Source organism: Argentina silus, assembly GCF_951799395.1.
Source record: "Argentina silus genome assembly, chromosome: 21".
NCBI lineage: Eukaryota > Metazoa > Chordata > Actinopteri > Argentiniformes > Argentinidae > Argentina > Argentina silus.
Window position 1 is genome coordinate 4,973,338 of NC_139675.1, and position 19,890 is coordinate 4,993,227.

Sequence of the window (19,890 nt, forward strand, 5' to 3'; positions counted from 1 at the left end):
TCATCTGTTTAGCAGACTAAACCGATAGCCATAAATTCAGCTGCAGTAATGTCTGTCACGTAATTAGCTGTAATTACAGAATCCATACAGCTGTGATATAGCAGGAGAGATGAAACCCACTGTGGTACAAATGATGCTGTGATTCCGCTGTGCTAGACAGAACAAAATGGTGGACACACTTTGAATGATGGTGTCTTTGATGGTAAAAAAAAACAATGTTTTTCGCTTTGGTCAGGTAGTCATGTTTGAGCTATGATGCCTTGGTCAGCATTCTGTCCAACACCTATCCAGCAGAAAACAGGCCAACAGCTCTGCTCTAGCCAGAGTCATATTATACATCCCTACAGCAGATACTGTAGTCATCACTGAATCAACTGTCCTGTAGATATCACTGTCAATCAAAATGTGTTTGTATAGCACTTTTTACAAGGACAATTGTCTCAAAGTGATTTACAACATGAACAATACAAACAATAAATACCATATAAACAAGAACTCAACAACATTCTCAGTCCCAGACATCTCTTCCTCACTTGACCCACAGGGAAAACCAACAACAAACCAACAACAAGTTGTCTAACATCACCCACCCTAACATCACAAGTTGTCTAAAACATTTTTGTAACCTTTTAAGGTTTTTTTTTTTGAGTGGGGCAGTCCCACTCTTATATTTTTTAATTTTATTGACTAGAGCTAGTTAAGAAAGGAAGGAGGAGAGGGCATGTCAGCAGGGCATGGCCCGGATTCGAACCCATGCCGACATGGGTATATGTGTGCAGTGTAGGCCGTGGCGCTCAGCCCTGGACCACCCCGGGCCACTAACATCAGCCTGTAAACTCCGTTAGTATCCATGTTTGATCAAAAACCCACGGACACCATCATATCAAATCCTGTACTGTGCATGTGTGTGTGACTGGAGCTGTGGTCTTTCATTAAGCAAATAGGCTTTTCGGAGAGTCATTTGACATTCTTTGTCATCCATTGCTCCCTGCTGAGACAACGATAGTAGGAAGCAGATGAGAGAGATGTAATCGTTCGTTGTCTCCCGCCTTCGCCAAGCCTTAATCTGATGAAGGGCGAGTAAACTCTAACTGGCTTTGATCCTCCCAGAGTTGCCTTTTTTTGTGAGCTGCGATGTTGTGCCTCTCCCTAGCTGACAAACACACACACACGTACGCACGCATGCGCTCACACACACACACACACACACACACACACACACACACACACACACACACACACACACACACACACACCACACACACACACACACACACACACACACACACACCATGCACGCATGCACTCTCACACACGCACATACTCGCCATCACGCGCAAGCACACACACACACACTCGCTGGGCTGTTTGAAGAGGAGGCTGGGGAAGGATCTGTACCATCTTGAAGACAATCTAGCAGAGATTCAAACATGACGGGCTCAAAAGGGCTGGACATGTAAGAGAATGCTTTAACGTTCTCTGGTGACTGAGAAGTGACTGATCAAGCAGAGCTGTTTTTAATCTCTTGGAGGTGAAAGGTCAATAGGACTAGATTGACGGCACATAAGAGGCTGTGATTCAGTGCATTGCAGACAGCTCCTTTCCGCACTGCAGAACAAACCACACACAGGGAAGTGTGGAAAGCTGCTTTTTGCAATCGATTGAATCCTGGCCAGTGTAGAAGGTTTGAGGAGTATAAAACTTAAATCAGTTCCACCCAATCAGTACTTTTCAATAGGCCTAAAAACCTATATCAAGTCTATTTTATTCCGGGGATTCTCCACGTGTGTCTATTGAGCTGTGGTGATCAGAAACCTTTTGAACAGGACTTCGCTGTGTGAAGTGTCTGTAGAACTCGTCTCCATGTTATGAATGCTGAGCACGACTGAGCCTCACAAATCACACCGCCAAATCGGATTAATACCTTTTAGTCCGACTGCATGTGATTGAATTGAATCTTAATTTGATCAAGAAGGAATGTCAGTGTACCTTTCACCTCAACCTTGAACCTGGGGGTTGCTTATTAATCGGTTTACAGTGTGTGTGTGTGTGCGTGTGTGTCTCATCTTCTTAAAATAATATGACTCAGCTAGATTTAACAACACACAGTATTTGGTGAGATTATTCCCTATTTGCACAAAGGGTTACCTCACAAAGGGTTACCTCACAAAGGGTTACCTCACATGTCTATAATAAATGCACAGAAGTATGACACATTTTAGATTTAACACCGCATAATAATGACATTTCACAGTCTTTGTATTTGTGTGTTTGCATTTAACAGTCACAGTTCAATAAAGTACTTTATAAATGCATACAGTACTTTCAGATCACTTTCACTACCATGATATGTTTATTTCACGTTAATATAGCAGCATACGGCATGTTGTATACTCATGGAGTTTTATGAAGCATTGTGGATATTCTCTGGATGTTTGTGATAATCTTGATGCATCGCTACACAGGGAGATATATCACACTGTTGGGGGGGGCAGGGAAGACCGAAAGGTTAAGACCCTAATGTGAAATCAATATCCTGATTAGTCCCATCTGACAATACGTGTGACCTTCTGTGATGTTGGGTTGGTGACACCCCCTGACACCCTCACCTCTAACATCAACAGACATTATAATAGAGCTGTCATACCTCCATTGGTCAGAATGAGTTCTGCATGTTTCAAACCAAAATATGTCTTATTGTCATATTAAGCACTATGGGCCTAATCCTAGACAACAAAACATTTTTAAGTGTGATTTAGTCCAGAACTAGGCTTAATCTGTGTCTGGGAAACTGGGCCTAAAAGTTTGTCCAGTTTTCATTAATAATGGTTTGGTATACTGTAGATGCCATTAATCAAAAGATACATTCCCTCTTACTTTTCTGCAGGGTAAACATCAATAACTTCTTCATCGTGAATGTTCTGTTCTGACAGACCTTCCAGGAAACATACCAACCCCTATGGGCCTTACATATTTCCCATTATCTGAGCGGAAGCCTGGCGAATTTGAGAAATTCTCTTAATGAAAGGGAGAGTGGAGAGGCAGTGCAATTCCAAAGGGCCTGTGTCATTAGAATTCCATTATGATCACTTACCGTACTTTCCCTTTTCCCCCCCCCCCCACCCCCACCCCGCCGCCCCCCCCCCCCCCCCCCCCCCCTCCACACCTCTCCAACCCCAGCCTGGTTTAATGCGAGCATCTTTCCACTGAGTGCATTTCATATACTGTAACCCTCATCTCACTTCATTAAAGCAGCTCAGAGCCCTTGTTGCCGTGTGAACAGTAGTGCCTCCATCTAGTTCGTACTCTGTGTAGCGTAGTGGGGCCAGATAACGTACGGAAATAGCAGCGAGGACCAGTTCAGAACACACTGTACTACCGGAGTAAAGGTTCCATTCAACTAGCCACCTAACGTTACCGTACCCTTATGTGAGTGTTCTATTGCTATGATAAAGAGGAACGGTGCAGTCGCCCCTTTGGGAAAGGGTTGTTCCCTACACTATTTTGTTAATACTTTGCTATTTTGTAAATTTCTTGTCAACATTTGCTATTTGTTTTTTACGTCCATGCCACCAACCTCACCAAGTCAATTTTCCTGTATGTGCAAATATACTTGGCCAAATAAAATAATTCTGATTCTGATTCTTCTATTGCCTCTCGGCTGCAACCAAATCTGACCCCCCCCCCCTCCCCCCAAAGCACAAGAACATTTTTGGTTTGTTTGTTTGTTTTTTAAAATATGTTTTCAGGGCATTTCTGCTTTATTGGGATAGAGACAGTAGAGATTGACAGGAAGGATGGGTGAGAGAGAGAGAGGAGGGATGACATGCAAGATATGTCGAGGGTCGGAATCGAACAGGGAACCTTGCGATTATGTGGTCAGCACATTAGTGTTCCACGCCACTAAGCGCCCTTTTTTATTTTTATGGGAATGGGATGCAGAGGAAATGTCCCCTACCAAAAACCCAGTCTGCAGCCAGTCAGAACCAATCTCAGTCTGCAGCCAGTCAGAACCAAACCCAGTCTGCAGCCAGTCAGAACCAAACCCAGTCTGCAGCCAGTCAGAACCAAACCCAGTCTGCAGCCAGTCAGAACCAATCCCAGCCTGATGTCAGTGGTCGACTGAAGAGCTTCATGCCAACTGTTCTCCCTGCCAGAGATATTAGAAAAAATAATGACTAGTAACCCAGTGCAGATATCTTACACTCAGCAGAGTCCATGGGAATGAATTTTTCATTCGATACGAAAACCGCTATAATAACTCTTGCATTGATATGCTGTAGGGTACGGGAGCTAGCGGGTGACTGACGCAACCCAACCATAAAAGGAGGAGGTTGGTTCATGGTTGGGACGACAGAAAAACAACCAGAAAAGCAATAAAGGGGTGCCCTTGGGTGTCAGGCAGGCAGACAGGCAGGCAGGCAGGCAGACAGGCAGGCGTTGTCTGACTCAACAAGGTCCTTCCCTACACTACGTCACCATGCTGTATCTGTCGAATGTCTCATATTAGACAGCCAACTACCCGTTACACCAACATCCACAGTCGATAACATTGTCAGACCTTACCATCCCCTCCATCACTGAGCAACCACTAGGTCTACTGGGGCTTAAACACCCTGTGGTAGAGTTCGGGCCACTAATTAGCTTGCCCCTCCTCGTAAGTGAGAGATCCTCTATGCGTTATTTCAGTCTTATTTTCTATCCCTGTGGAGTAGGATCGTACACACGTTTTGTGTGGTGCAGTAGAATAATCAATATACTGTAGTCTCTGAAAGGGATGAATCATCCTGTCCGACTAAGCTGGAGTTTTAGGTGCTGGGTGCGTTATTAATATATAATATGGCATTTTGCTGATGCTTTTATCCAAAGCGACTTACATTGCAGTGAGTGCTATATTGTGCTATATTGTCCTCATTCATATAATCAGTCTGTTTTGGCTGATAGGCAAGGTTGGCGTCCTGAGAAGATGCTGAAGCTGGAAACGAACTCAACCAGCAAGACTGTGTGCTGCTCTGCTCTCTAGTGGACGTTTAGTGCACCTGCAGACAATCTCACAAGAGCAGTACCAGGCACAGAGGGCTGGTCAATGTCACTTTCATGTTTACTGAACTGAAAGTGAAGTCGAGAGACATCAGACAAGCAAGCACTTTGAAGGAAACTTTTACCTGCTCATCAGGAAACCTTTGACAGGCAAGTTCCTCAAGAACCTCTTGATCAATAAAGTAAAGTCAGGTGATTCCACAAGATTCCTAAGTTATAAGTTTCACCTTTGAACTCTATCTAGATATGGTGTGCGTCAGTCTGAGGAACAGTTCCAGAGCTCTATCTGTCTGGATATATTCACTGACCCAGTCTCCTTTCAGTGTGGACACAACTTCTGCACGGCCTGTATCAGCAGACTCTGGGATGACCTAATATGACCTCTGACCTACGCCAGTGCCAGCTGTGTAAAAAGAGTGTTTGACATAAGACCGAATCTCTTTGTCAATACCTTTATTTCGAGGATGGCAATTCCAATCAAGAAGAACGCAGAAAAGCCCCATCGCCAAGCCAGGAGATTGAGAGGAAGCTCACGGCACTGAAGACCTGTCTGGAGTGTCTGACCTCTTACTGGGAGAATCTTCTGGAGCCTCATCAGAGAGTCGAGGGCCTGAAAAGACACACGCTGATCGACCCTGTGGAGATCCTGGTGGACAGGATGTGTAAGACCACAAGACTCACCACACCGTCCCTCTAGAGGAAGAGTGTGGAGAAAGGAAGGCTAAGCTGGGGAAGACGGAGACATACAAGCAGCAGCTGATCCAGGCGCGACAGCAACGGGCGATCAAAAGGAGATCAAAAACTCAAACAGAGCTGCAGAGGGAGATAGCAGACAGCATGCAGGTCTTCACACACTCCTTTGAGCAAAGTCAGGCTGAGCTTGTTCAGGTGGCTAGGAGGATTCAGAAAGCAGAGAGGCAGACCAACACGGAGGACCACCTTCACCAGGGCTCCCCGTCTCTTAGCCGCCCTGAAGGGGTGGGCAAATGAGGTCACCAGGGACTGGTCTCAAATCAGTGTTCAGAGTGACCTGTGATGGTGGACTTGGATGAGGGCTGTGTCACAACTGGACAAGATGATAACCATGAGGGAAGTGAAGATGTATGTGAGCAAACAGTGGTGGATGTGACTCCAGACCCTCATACAGTAAATCCCCAAATTATCCTGTCTGAGGACGGAGCAAAATGCTGCCTGACAACCCAAAAAAAGGGTTTATTCTTCATATGGTGTCCTGTGGGAGATTCTCCAATGAGATGCAGGTGACTGGGTGGGTTATAAGAGTGGTCAGAGTCCATTAAAAGTGTGGGGAGGATGACCTTGAGACCTGAGGATGGATATTGGACAGTTCAGCAGGCGGATGGAGATATGACTACATGGCTCTTAGAAGTCCTGCTCTCTGCGTCTTTCTGAGGCAGAAGCCCCAGAAGGTGGGAGTGTTGTTGTTGTTGTTGTTGTTATTATTATTATTATTATGAGTGATTATAAGAACAGGTGTCATATCTACTCTTTCTCCGGCTATACCTTGACTGAACTCTATTCAACTCTCGCCATACTTTAACACCCGTTGAGATTATGGTAAAAACTCTGCTTCTCATTGGTCATTACTCCTGTCAATCAGTCCTCACCTCTCAAGGGGTTATTGCAGTGTGAAATTAAATGCCCAAATGTTGGTCTGTATGTGTGTGAAAATGCCTGGTAGGCCTATAGGCTACTTCTATTTTGGAAATAACCTTTTTTATTTGTGTATATGTTTTAGTTCTGCTAGGGGATTGAGCAGGGAGCCTAGCCTATGGTATAGTTAGGGGGTACTCATTAAGTTGAAGCTTTGAAGGGACTTATTCTAAAGGGAAATAATCTGATACCAATGTTGTTTTATATGGTATTTGAGAAGGATGAATCATCCTGTGTTTAATCAAGGGGGGAGTTTTATATGTGCACAGTGCCTTATTTAAGATTCCACTATATAGCCCTATAAAATATAGTCCTGTCAGTCCTCTGTTGAGAATGGAGAGGTTGCTTGGTCTTATTAAGCCCGTGGGAAATTATGCTATACCTACTGCCCACTTGTTGACTTTCAGCACACTTGAAACCAACGGTGATTATTTCATCTAATAATAGTCTCGAGTGGGAATAGCAATGTGAAATCACATGTGATCATGCGAGCTGTTTACACACGTAGCTCATTGAGATAATGAACCACCCCTGCGTTGCATAATGACATTTTTATGTTATTAATTTTGGAAACCGCTATTTCCTGTTGCCCCCTACATTTGCTGTCGCATCACTGTTTTTTTTAATGGTATGAATTACGACTCCAAAATGATTTGCTTGTTAAAATACGTGGCCATGGTTTTCATAATCCACCATTCAATGAAGGGATACTGATGCATAGCTTTTAGATATGGGCGTCACCATGGTAACGGAAAGGAATGCTGTCCCGTTCCACCCGCCTCCCAAATATGTACTGTAAATGGCCGTAGGCCTATCAAAACACAGAGGGTTGTCATGGCAAATGAGCAAACGCATGAAAATAGGTGTTATGAAGACAATCTCTCGACATTGACTGTCGTACATAGTTGAGCTACGGGCCTCACAGTGTAAATCCTAACATGCCACAGCCGCTGAGAACAATGGAGTTAATATTCTCTTCTGTTCTATTCTAGTGTTGACACATAATACTAATAACATCAAATCAAAAACATCCCTTTAAGGCCGATTCCACTCTGTCTCCTGCTGGAGGTGAATGAGAGCCTTTAAGGGCAGACTAAACCTTTTTGTTTAGTCTTAATTAATTAAAACCATGGAGACGTTCAGTGTTAATCTCTTCTCCCCCCTAAGCCCTTACGTTGCCATAACAGTGGTCATAATCTAATAGACAATATTTCATAATTACAGTTCCATGAAGGTTATCTGTAAGTATTAAGCCAATGGGGACCAAAGGCTTATTTCATTATTGTGAACACTTATGGAGTAGTCACAGTTCACTCACTATAGTGAGAGTTTGGAAGACTGAGATGACATTCCATGGGTCAAATTGTTCTATTCTAAGATCTCTAAGTTCTATTCTAATTGTTCTATTTTATTCTGGATTCTGTGTCTGGTACTGTGTTCCTCTGATTGTGTGTTCTCTGTTGAAATTGATCCAACTCCTGGTACCCCAATTGTCAGTTCACTGGTCCCCATCCATCCATCACAAACTGTCCTCTATTTTATGTTGTTTATAAACATTTTCTCCTCTCTTGTGAAGTTCTTCTTGCAATTTAGTGCCATTTATAGTTCTTTTGTACCGGGATGTGATATTTGTATTTCCTAAATTGTTTCTGCTTCTGCAATTATTTGGTGGTGGTGTTTGAAACATTGTTTTAGAACATACCGTTAGTATCAGGACAAGGACATTTTTTTAGTTTAGAACATTTGTATAATACAGTAAAATTGTAAAATACATAATTAAGACAAATTTGTACATTATATTGTATAATGCATACGGAAAGGACGGAAGAGTTTTCCATTTTATAATGTCCGAGGAATATGCAAATTTAGAGTACAACTTTATTATAAACTTGTAATGCATGTATGTATATATATGTGTGTGTATGTGGATATAGATATATACCATATATTAAGCCTATATTAAGACTACCCAGCTGGCAAATTACCCTTGAAAATGTACAAAGATGTACAAAAATAAGATCCCTTCTTTCTGTGTCCAGAAAACCTGCAGACCTGATCAGAGTTCAGTCTATCCAGCTCCCCCTTAGTACCTCCTCCTTCTCTCCCCGAGACCTCACAGACACCAGAACTCTCCCTAGCTGGACTGCTGCTGGAGCTGGGCTCTGTTCCACTCAGCTCTCCGTCTCAGGGCTTTACTGACTACCTCAGGACTGTTACTCTTAGCCCCATACTCAGTAATCTCCTTACACCTCCTCTCTGCTTTGTCCATTGTGTTCCATCCCTCTCTCGACCCTGTACTGCAGGAATCCACTGATCTCCCTCACACAGGCTGCTGCAGGGTGCAGCTTCTTCAGAGGGCCTGACTGAGAGCCAAACTGCCAGAGAGGAACAGCCTTCTCTCCACTGGGCCCCAGCAGCTTAGGGAGGGACACACACAGATCAACAACCTGTCTGGTCCGTCTGACAGCTCTCTGTGTTCCATGATCACCACAGTACACACAGGAGAGATCGAGGTCATGACATTGCAGAGAATTAATGAGTTTTGTGGCTCCATCCTCTTGCTGTCCAAAGTGGGATCATTTTCTCCGCTACCTTCATGACATCACTCTTGTCCCATAAATAATATATTTTAAAGTTGAGGAAGGCCTGAGTTCCAGCCATGACCACATATGTGACTGTTTGCTGCTGAATCACTTCAGGACAAGTCACCTTCCCTAACAGGTGACCCAGCCTGGTGGTTCTCTTGTACTGTAGAGTCACATACTCCTCTTTGTCTAGTGGATTTAGAGGTTTAGCGTCCTCCAGTGGATGGGTGAGGTATATTGAAGCACCTTTTACCTCCACCAGTCCAGACTGGAGCTACGTTGTAAATACGTTACCTTCTAGGTTATGCAAATTAGGTGTGCACGCTGTAGACTACAGTGTGGAGACTTACTCCGCAGACAGAGATGCATTCTCTGCTCATGTCGTGGAAATGTGCTTTATGCACTTTTCAGCGGTAAGAATTACTTTTGCGGGATCTTTTGCTTGGCCTTGTTAGCCCTCAGGATATCTTCCATATCTTCTATCTTCCATGTTTACGGTTATTAGTTAGTACGTGAGTCATAGCTTTTAGCTCGTTAGCTTTTGTTGGCCAAAGCTCTTAAGTGGGACATGATATTGGAGACGTAGTTTGTACAGCTAGCAAATGTCAATGCAAATTTGTGTTTATGCAGTGTTTTCGCACACAAATGAAATTTCGGTTTCATATATAGATTTCTTGTTAATTCATGACTTGAACAGTGTTGTGCGTACTTGACCTTTTAGGTTATGCAAATGAGTTGTGCAAGCTGTGGAGACTTACTCCGCAGACACAGAGATGCATCGCCTGCTCATATCGTGGCCATGTGCTTGATACACTTTTCATAGTCGCTTTGGTTGCGCCAACCTGCTGCTACCTGAGGGAGCTGATCATCCAACGGTACTCTACTTGACTCGGAGGAGGCCTACACTCAGCACGTCATCTGTTCTTGCCATTGAACTAACGACTAAACGCTGGGAGAACTGTTTCTCTCAGACCTGTGCCGTGGTTCTGAAGTTTGAGACCAGACTGCATTTATCCACATGATGGCGCTGTTAGACCATGCCAATAAGGACCCGGTGTGCGACGTCACGTGGCGAGGTTTTAAAAGCCTCTCTGCGCGTAGCCGGAAAAACAACACCGGTCCATGGAAACGTGGGGCGGATTGTGAGAACGTGGTATCTACATATCTGCCACCGGCTCTAATGTAAGTCCGTCTATGTGTGTTATGTGCTCTCTAAGCATTACGATCTTAGCAGTAGTGCACAGCATTTTACTCGCTAGTTCTGATTATATGATATGGTGCTACAGTTGCTGCCTAACTTAAGTTAGAGAGCTAGCTGACCACGCTAAGTTAGCCGGGTTGTCTGTCATTATGTATGGGGTGAGTGTTCAAATCGTAGCTGGCTAAAACAAGGCCTTGAGAATTTGAATGTGAACTACAGACGTACTAATTATAGTGGAATTAGCAGTGTATCATTATGATTATGATGATGGCGTCGATGCGATATATATCTAGCTCCTAGCTATGTTAGATGTTACAGTGTTTTGTCGTCTACCGAAGCCCATTGATTGTGGGAGTGGTCTAGCTAGGCCTATCTCTCGATACTGTCAGCTTGCTGAACACCAGATTCACGTGTTTGATGTTGGTGATTTGTAAATCCTCCCTTGCCCCTACTCCTGCAGACCTACTGTAGCTACGTCTGAGAGGACCGCGTAAGGCCATGCAATACAACAGGGCGACATGTCCACGCAGCCAGTCTACTAATCAATGTAACTGTTACCTTGATGCTTAATGCTCATGTCTGCATGTGTCTTCTTAGATTTACCCCAAGAGTGTTGAAGGAGAAGAGACGAGGGGTCGGTTTGGACATTCAGCACATCTCTCCCCCCGGGGGTCACGCACCATGGAGGAGAACCGTCTAGATGACCACCCGCAGCTCGCAACTCCGGCGCCGGTCGCTGAGAGTACGACAGAGGCGCACATTGACCAAGAAAACCCCGCTGTCACCGGTCCCATCGGCGGGGGACCTAACGACGCAGACCCCTCGGAGAACGACAGTTCTGAGAACGGAAACGCGAAGGAAGACGAGCTCCAACAGAACAAGGAGGAGGCGGCGCCTCAGCAGGGAGGAACGGAACCAGTAATGGAACCGGTAACGGGAGCAGTAATGGAACCGGTAACGGAACCAGTAATGGAACCGGTAACGGGAGCAGTGGAGGACATGGAGGTGACGGAACAGATGGAGAACCTCAACTTCGTCTCCGACTCCGCTGAGCGGAACGGACTCGTGCACACGCACATCGAGGCTGTGACGACGGGTCACACGAACACACACACCGGCGCCGAGCTGCTTCCTCAGGTGCTGCTGACGCTCAGAGACAGTGTGTGTGACGGGGAGGAAAGCAGCTCCTCATCAGACAGGTACACACACACACACACACACACGTGTGATACCACATGTTTCACTGTGCAAAATGTGCAATAGAAAAAGGATTCTGAATGTGAATAACACCTCTCTTCTCATCTCCTCTACTTCTTTTTTTATTTTATTTTTTTATCTTACCGCCCCAGTGAGTCAGACTCCTCTTCCTCCTCCTCCTCTTCCTCCTGTGCGACGTTAGCTGCAGTGCTGGGCCAGGCTGATGATGATGACGACGATGAAGGCTTCAGCCAAGGGAGGAAGCCTGTTCCCATTAAAACCCTAGACGAGGTCCTGCCAGAGGTGAGAGGAGGGGTGATTGCGTGCGTGTGTGTATGAATGTGTGTGTCTGCTTTCATCGTGTGTCTGTGTGTGTTTTATATATGTATAACCTGTGTTTGTGTATCAAGGAGTTACCTGCTGTCGAGGAGATGACTGTCATTCTTCCTGAAGATGCTGAGCTGCAGCCAATAGGATCAGTCTCGAGCATCATCGAGCAACTTGGTAAGTTTGAAGGAGCCATACGTCATATTTTCATAGATTTTCAGAATGAAAGATGGAAGGAAGGAAGCCTTCCTCCCGTAAAACGTATTGCCGACAAGCTAAAAAACTAAAGATCTTAGCCTCTACAATACCCCTACCTTGGGGTACCCGCTACATCCCTACTTCCTTATTAACGTGTGTGTGTGCGTGTGTGTGTGTGTGTTTTCTCCACAGTAATCATTCAGTCGTTGAAGGACACTCCGCCTCTCAGAGATGACAGCGTTATCTTCAGCTCTGATAGGCTGGCCATGGGCAAGGTAGGGCGGGCTTAGAAACAGGGGGATGGGGGGGGGGGGGGGGGGGGGGTCAGATATACTGGAAGACTTTCTTCAGTTTCTTGCAGAGCTCTCTCTCTCTCTCTCTCTCTCTCTCTAGGTGTTTGAGGTGTTTGGGCCAGTATATAGCCCATTCTACGTGTTGAGGTTTAACTCTGAAGACCATATCAAGGAGAAAGGCCTGAGTCTGAACCAGACATTGTTCTACGCTCCCACCATCACTGACTACACAGACTACATCTTCACAGAGCAGCTCCAAAAGTGAGTATACATGTATACACATATACACACACTCTCTCTCTCTCTCTCAGCATCTGAGAAATGGGATGATGTAGTGGAAGGGTGCTAGGCCTAAGTGTTTAGTTTATTTCTTCTTGGACTCTTTATTTAGTGTGTGTTTTGTGTTTCAGGTTGAAAGGATCTGACGCGTCCTGGAAGAATGACCAAGAGCCTCCCCCAGAGGTGAACAGCTCACACACACACACACACACTCCTCTCTCTCTCTACCACTCACTCACTCTCTCACACAATAGCCCTGACTATGCCTACTCTGTGTACCACTCTCTTTATAGAAACATGGTTTTGAAGTACTGCAGGTCTTGGAAACCATGCAAACGGCAGCCTTGTATTCAAGGAGCGTCCTTATTACCTCTGTCTATCACCATTCATTTGAATACAACTTTATTATGCTGTTCATGACCTGTCCAGGCGGTGGAGTTCAGTGATGATGAGCAGGAGCAGTTGGCCAAGAGGAAGAAGAACAAGATGAAAACCCTGAAGAGAGCGCAGAGGATCGACTCCAAATCAAATCAACCTGGTATGTCAAATAGAATCAAACTCAACCAGAAAGTTAACGTGCGTGTGTGTGTGTGTGTGTATGGGGTGGGGCAGACATATGGGTGTGGATGTGTGTTTAAATGATGGCAAATGATGCCTCCTGTTTCAGCCAAATTGTGTAGAGAGAAGTTTCATCACAGCTTTTCATCAAGCTTTTTAAAACAGTGTGCGTCATTGGCATCTGCGGGTCAGCAGTAATTACAGCAGCCATGTGTGACAGAACGCCCCGCTCTTTCACCTGATTGACTCCTGTAAAAAAGTTTCAAACGTTATTATGTTAAGTATGTGGCAGTTGGGCAATTGCGCCGGTTGTGTGTGTGTGTGTGTCTGTGTGTGTGTGTGTGTGTGTGTGTGTGTTTTCTCACCTCTCTCCTTCCTTCAGATGGTGACATCCATGGCAGAACACCTAACCCTCAGAGGCCTTTGCAGCAGGTCTGCCCACCCCAGCGTGAAAACTGGGGTCCCCCACCCCAACATGCGGGGGGGAACCACTACAGACATCCCGGCCCCCCCAGACACCCACACAGACACCAATACCAACCCCAATACCAACCCCAATATCAACCCCAATATCAACCCCAATACCCATACCAACCCCAGGCTCACAATCACTTCCTCCCCCCACCTTGCCCCTACCCTTCCACCTTCAGCGACTACACTGCCCCCCATATGGGCCTCCCCTGGCCCCCTCAACCCTACCACACCCTCCCTTTCTCACACCTCCCCCCTCCTCCACCGCCTCCCCCACCTCCCACAGGCCCGTATCACCCTCAGTGAGACGCGCACACACACACACACGCACGCGCACACACACACAAACGTACTGTATGCTCCACCTGTCTAAAATGATCATGAACTGTATTTTGTAACCACATCATTTTTAATCTCTCTTGCAGTAGCAGTAGCTTTGAAAGCTCTACTGTACTGATATGAAATAACCGTAGTGTGACCAAATGTCCGTTCCCGTACTCAAAATGAAATAAACATATTTTTTAACCCTAATGGAAAATGGGTATTTTATGCATGCAACTTTATGGGTGGCCAAGACATGATAAAACCTGAATGCTTTTGGCAGCCCTCATTCCAATAATATCCCAAGTGCAGTACAGAGAGTGCATACGTTTTTTGTACAGTCCCAGCGGGAATCAACCCCCCCCCCCCCCCCCCCAACCTTAGCGTTGCCAGCGCCCATGGTCTGCCAACTGAACCCTTGATTGCTGCAGCTGCACACAGCAGGTAACTCGCATTCCTAATATGCTCCGTCGCATGAATCGACGTGCTGCGAGCCGCAGAGGGTGTCCTGAGGTGATCAGTCAGACGGCGCAACAAGACGGCACCAAAACAAACCACAATGGATGGCTACCCGGTTAGCCGCTGCAGGCGTCTGAACGAGAGACGGAGCGTCCGCTAACACGGTTGACAGCCTTGACGCACGCAGGGCCCTTTGACGGACGCGGCTGATGAGGTCATAGTAGGAGAGAACCCAATTTACCCTCAGTGGTCGCTGGAGATGCACCGTCATTAGGATGCCGTGTAAGGCACAGCGTGGATCAGAATCAGAATTCTTTTATTTGGCCGAGTATATTTGCACATACAGGAAATTGACTTGGTGAGGTTGGTGCATGGGACATAAAAAACAAATAGCGAATATTGACAAGAAATTTGCAAAATAGCAAAATATTAACAAAATAGCAATAACAAATTTACAAAAAAGAGCAGCAGAACAATACATCTTGTAGGCTGTGAGAGACCAAATGGCAATGAGAGTCACCACACATCATGGCCTTTGTTACCATACCGTGGCATTGTGGACAGGTTCTGGCCAACTACAGCACCCAGAACTACAACACCCAGAAGTAGATACTGGCATGGCTTTTCCTAGTGATGTAAGAACTTCTGTGGCGTGTATGTGCTGGTATAGGGATGTGCATCGTTCATTCCAGGAAAGTCCTGTTTTTTTTTATTCATGGAGGTCACTTGCCGGGGAATGCATGCTTCTGGGACCATACAGTATGATGTCCCTGGACCAGGTGGCAGGAAGCACCACTTCTCTCCAGTAACCTCACCTGGTTAGGAGTATGTGCAGTTGAAGCCAGGCTCTCAGCAGGAGAGCCACAATCAGTAAGGTTAAAGGTTAAATAAATGTAAAGAAGAACCCCTTTGCATGTCTGAGTTATTGAGGTTTGATACCCCAAGGTATTTTTTAAGGCTTACAAGCTATGCACAAAGTCGTCGGTTTGGGGCAGGCGTAAGTTGCTAAGAAAGAGAAGGCATTGAAAAGCACAAAGAAAACATATTGATCAAACTGTATTCACAGTAGACTTCACACTTCAGAGGCAGAGATATACTAGTAAAATAAAATAATGAGCTATAATATAATCTTTCAACAACTGGACGTATTCGGATGCACCTCTTGCTGTGTGTATGTGTGTGTGTGTGTGTGTTAGTTAGCAGAATGCAGATATTCTCTGTGTTGATGCCCGGCAATGTGAGCAGGCTCTTTGATAATGTGGTGGCACGCAGCACCATCCCCATGGCACCACACACACACACACACACAGACACACAGAGCAGTGCCTCAGTGTGAGGGGATAAAGAGAGGGCTGTCCAGGCCTTGGGTTGGGGGCAGGGAGTGTGTGTGTGTGTGTGTGGTGTGTGTGTGTCTGGCCCATTGTTTCCTGTGTGGAGTGTGGTGGTTGGTGAGGGCCTGTGTGCTGCCACTTTGGCCCAGCTCAGAGCTCTGTGGCTGGGGAGGAGATGGCTGGGCAGTCCTGGGGATCCGGTCATTACCGCAACGGACACATACCTCTCTGGATATAGGACACACACACACACACACACACACACACAAACATTGTGGCTGTGTGAGAGCGTGCTGAGCTGGGTATGTGTGGGTGTGTGTGTTGTTCTGTGTGTGATGTGAGTATGGGAAGCAGACCACGCAGTGTATTTCCTCTGCCCTCACCCTGATCTCTCTCTCTCTCTCACACACACACACACACACACACACACACACACCCCGGCACTATGCAGAGCGGCCTCAGCTGTAGCCAGTCTCAGCCGGTCATCTGACAGTCTTGTGCTCCAGGATGAGAGGAGGGGAGGGGGGCAGGCTGGGGCTGTTAGCCCACTGATCAGGCCCTCCGGCGGGGATACAGACCCTGCCACGGCCCCCTGGTCTGGAGCAGCATGGAGAGCAGGTACAGTACAACCCTTACAGACATTACACTTTCATACAGACGCACACACACCATTATGATGGGTTACTGAGAGAGAGAGAGAGAGAGAGTGTGTGTGTGTGTGTGTGTGTGTGTGTTTTGGAGGTTGGCTTCAGATGTGTTGAGGAACTGTTTTGATGCTATATTATTAATTGAATCATTTCTTATTAACCAGGTCACCCAATACCTTTGTTCATGTCAGATTTTTGCTGCTGGTGTGTGTGTGTGTGTGAGAGAGAGAGAGAGAGAGAGAGAGCTGTTGTTCCAGCAGCTCTCTGAGATGTGTAGCCAGTGTTTAAAAGGTTCATACTGCCATCGCAACGGTGGTCTACCGCAATGCCACTTCTGTGACAGACACGAGTTGTGAAGATGTGTGAAGTGCTACCGAAAGCCACCACAAGATGGTGACAAGAGCTGTGAAGGATGTTTGAAAAGAGAATGCTTTGTAATGGTTTGCCTTATCATCTTGCCTAATCAGATAGATTGGCAAAATCTATGTGTGGAACCCAAAAGGGGTCAACTTCTAACCCAAAAGGGTTCTACATAGAACCCAAAAGGGTTCTTCAAAGGGTTATGGGGACAAATGACAAAGGAAGAACCCTTTTAGAATTTATTTTTCTAAATGTAGAAATGGGAAATGTTTTATCACAATCTGACCTTGATAATGCAACATACCCCCCCCCCCCCCCCCATCTCTCTCTCTCTCTCACACACACACACACACACACACACACACACTCTAGTAACAAGTAGTAGTAGTACTAGTTTGGTAGTTTTGGGTTGTCGCTCCGTCCCGGCTGTCCCTAAGGTTGTGGCAGCAAGTCACGTTCAGGTATTTGGCTACAAGATTTCCCCTAATAGATATATGTCGACAGATACTGGATTTTTACTTGATCTGTTGGTGTGTCAAAATCGCCGTAGTTCTTTGTTATTTCTTCAAAGAATGTTGCTCTTATTTCTGCTTATTTGGTTTAGTGTTGGAGGAGGAGTGTGTCTCTGTCCCTACCTCTTTCTGGGTGCAGAGTGGACACAATCTGGCCTCCCTGGGCAGCCAGACCTGCCTGTGGCAGCCTGTTTCTACTGCCAGATTGTGCTCACTCTCTCTCTCTCTCTTTTCTCACTCTCTCTCTTTCTCTCACTCTCTCTCTCTTTCTTTCTCTAGCTGGGTATGCAGTGAGTTAGATATCAGTCAGATCAGACTTCTGGTGTTTCAGGACTGTGAACGTCGCGGCCGGCAGGTTCTATTTGACTCCACCACCATCAGGAAGCAGGTGAGGAGCTGTGTGTGTGTGTGTGTGTGTGCGCGCTTGAGTAAGAGAGTGTGATGTTAAAGACCGGGTCACATGTTGTAATCCTGCTGGGGTCTCATGATGGTGAAGCAGCAGTCTAAAGAGGCCAAAACAGGTCACTGAGTTTTACAACTCAGTTTGTGTGTGTGTGTGTGTGTGTGTGTGTGTGTGTGTGTGTGTGTGTGTACGTGCCTGTGCGTGTGTGTGTGTACGTGCCTGTGCGTGTGTGTGTGTACGTGCATGTGTGTGTGTGTGTACATGTGAGTGTACGTGCGTGCGTGTGTATGTGTGTACGTACGTACGTACGTGCGTGTGTGTGCGTGTGTGTGTGTGTGTGTGTGTATGTATGTGTATGTGTGTGTGTAGGCAAGTGGAGAGGAGACACAGACCAAGCCACCCCCTCGCTGCCACCAGACCCCCAGCATCAGCACCCAGAACCACTCACAGCGCCAGAGAGAACCCTCACCCAGCTACCAGGTACACACACACACACACACACACCACACACACACATTTTATGTAACATTGTTGTCTGTGTTGTGCTATGTCCATGACTGTAGTAATGACCATATTGACTAAGCTTGTGTTGTGTTTTTGATAGCCATGGAGGTTGTGTTACACTAATGATGGTTTTACACATATGATGGTAATACTTGCTGGCTATGTTTTGTTAATGACTGGTTGGTTGAGTACTGACAGATTATTATGCTGGTTTTGTTACTGTAATGTTAATGAAGAGGCTGGTTGTGTTGTGTTGTGTTAATGAGGAGGCTGGTTGTGTTGTGTTAATGAGGAGGCTGGTTATGTTGTGTTAATGAGGAGGCTGGTTGTGTTAATGAGGAGGCTGGTTGTGTTGTGGTAATGAGGAGGCTGGTTGTGTTGTGTTGTGTTAATGAGGAGGCTGGTCATGTTGTGTTAATGAGGAGGCTGGTTGTGTTAATGAGGAGGCTGGTTGTGTTGTGGTAATGAGGAGGCTGGTTGTGTTGTGGTAATGAGGAGGCTGGTTGTGTTGTGTTATGGTAATGAGGAGGCTGGTTGTGTTGTGTTGTGGTAATTATGAGGCTGGTTGTGTTGCGTTAATGAGGAGGCTGGTTGTGTTGTGTTGTGTTATGTTAATGAGGAGGCTGGTTGTGTTGTGTTATGTTAATGAGGAGGCTGGTTGTGTTGTGTTAATGAGGAGGCTGGTTGTGTTGTGTTAATGAGGAGGCTGGTTGTGTTGTGTTAATGAGGAGGCTGGTTGTGTTGTGTTATGTTATGTTAATGAGGAGGCTGGTTGTGTTGTGTTATGTTAATGAGGAGGCTGGTTGTGTTGTGTTGTTATGTTATGTTAATGAGGAGGCTGGTTGTGTTGTGGTATGTTAATGAGGAGGCTGGTTGTGTTGTGTTATGTTAATGAGGAGGCTGGTTGTGTTGTGTTAATGAGGAGGCTGGTTGTGTTATGTTAATGAGGAGGCTGGTTGTGTTGCGTTAATGAGGAGGCTGGTTGTGTTGTGTTAATGAGGAGGCTGGTTGTGTTGTGTTGTGTTAATGAGGAGGCTGGTTGTGTTATTATGATAGTTACTGAAGGTGCAGGTGATGTTGCTATGGTGATGACGATGGTGTTGTGTTGTGGTGTGTGTACATGATTCTATGCTGTGTATGTTGTGTTTGCTGTGCTGCAGTACACCAGACCAGCGTCAGATGCCAACATGCTGGGGGAGATGATGTTTGGGTCTGTTGCCATGAGTTACAAGGGATCAACGCTAAAAATCCATCGCATCCGGTGAGAAGTGCGACTAGGTTTTAAAGTGTGTGTGTGTGTGTGTGGGGGGGGGGGGGGAGGTTGAGTTTGTTATAAATGTGTGTATTACCCCTCAGGTCCCCCCCTCAGTTGATGGTCAGTAAAGTTTTCTCGGCTCGAGTCGGCAGCTCAACTGGGAGTACAAACGCGTAAGTGTTTCTGAGTGAATGCGTCTGTCTCTCTCTCTCTCTCTCTCTCTCTCCCTTCTCTCTCTCTGTTTCTCTGTCTCTCTCTCTCTCTCTCTCTCTCTCCCT

At 46.0% G+C, this 19,890-nt stretch overlaps 2 protein-coding genes across 2 annotated transcripts in view; both read left to right on the plus strand.

Annotated features, from left to right (window-relative positions):
* The first annotated feature begins 10,406 nt into the window (after positions 1-10,406).
* On the plus strand, positions 10,407-14,340 carry naf1 (nuclear assembly factor 1 homolog). The gene is made up of 9 exons (XM_083693261.1): positions 10,407-10,478; positions 11,095-11,696; positions 11,847-11,997; positions 12,105-12,198; positions 12,412-12,494; positions 12,613-12,773; positions 12,923-12,974; positions 13,221-13,329; positions 13,732-14,340. The coding sequence occupies exons 2-9, from the start codon at positions 11,179-11,181 to the stop codon at positions 14,124-14,126; spliced, it is 1,563 nt and encodes a 520-aa protein (XP_083549387.1). The 5' UTR covers positions 10,407-10,478; positions 11,095-11,178; the 3' UTR covers positions 14,127-14,340.
* Positions 14,341-16,538: 2,198 nt separating this feature from the next.
* fnip2 (folliculin interacting protein 2) overlaps positions 16,539-19,890 on the plus strand; it is a gene marked incomplete at its 5' end in the record, with an annotated part of 9,501 nt that continues 6,149 nt past the window's right edge. Inside the window, 5 exons of the mRNA XM_083692811.1 lie at positions 16,539-16,549; positions 17,730-17,838; positions 18,223-18,333; positions 19,518-19,618; positions 19,714-19,785. Of these exons, the coding sequence (XP_083548937.1) occupies positions 16,539-16,549; positions 17,730-17,838; positions 18,223-18,333; positions 19,518-19,618; positions 19,714-19,785 (404 nt within the window). The remainder of the gene's footprint in view (positions 16,550-17,729; positions 17,839-18,222; positions 18,334-19,517; positions 19,619-19,713; positions 19,786-19,890) is intronic.

Coding starts and splice junctions, on each gene's coding strand:
- naf1 (XM_083693261.1), top strand. CDS start 11,179: ATGGAGGAGAACCGTCTAGATGACCACCCGCAGCTCGCAACTCCGGCG. Junction 11,998..12,104: donor TAGACGAGGTCCTGCCAGAG/GTGAGAGGAGGG, acceptor TTGTGTATCAAG/GAGTTACCTGCTGTCGAGGA. Junction 12,199..12,411: donor GAGCATCATCGAGCAACTTG/GTAAGTTTGAAG, acceptor TTTTCTCCACAG/TAATCATTCAGTCGTTGAAG.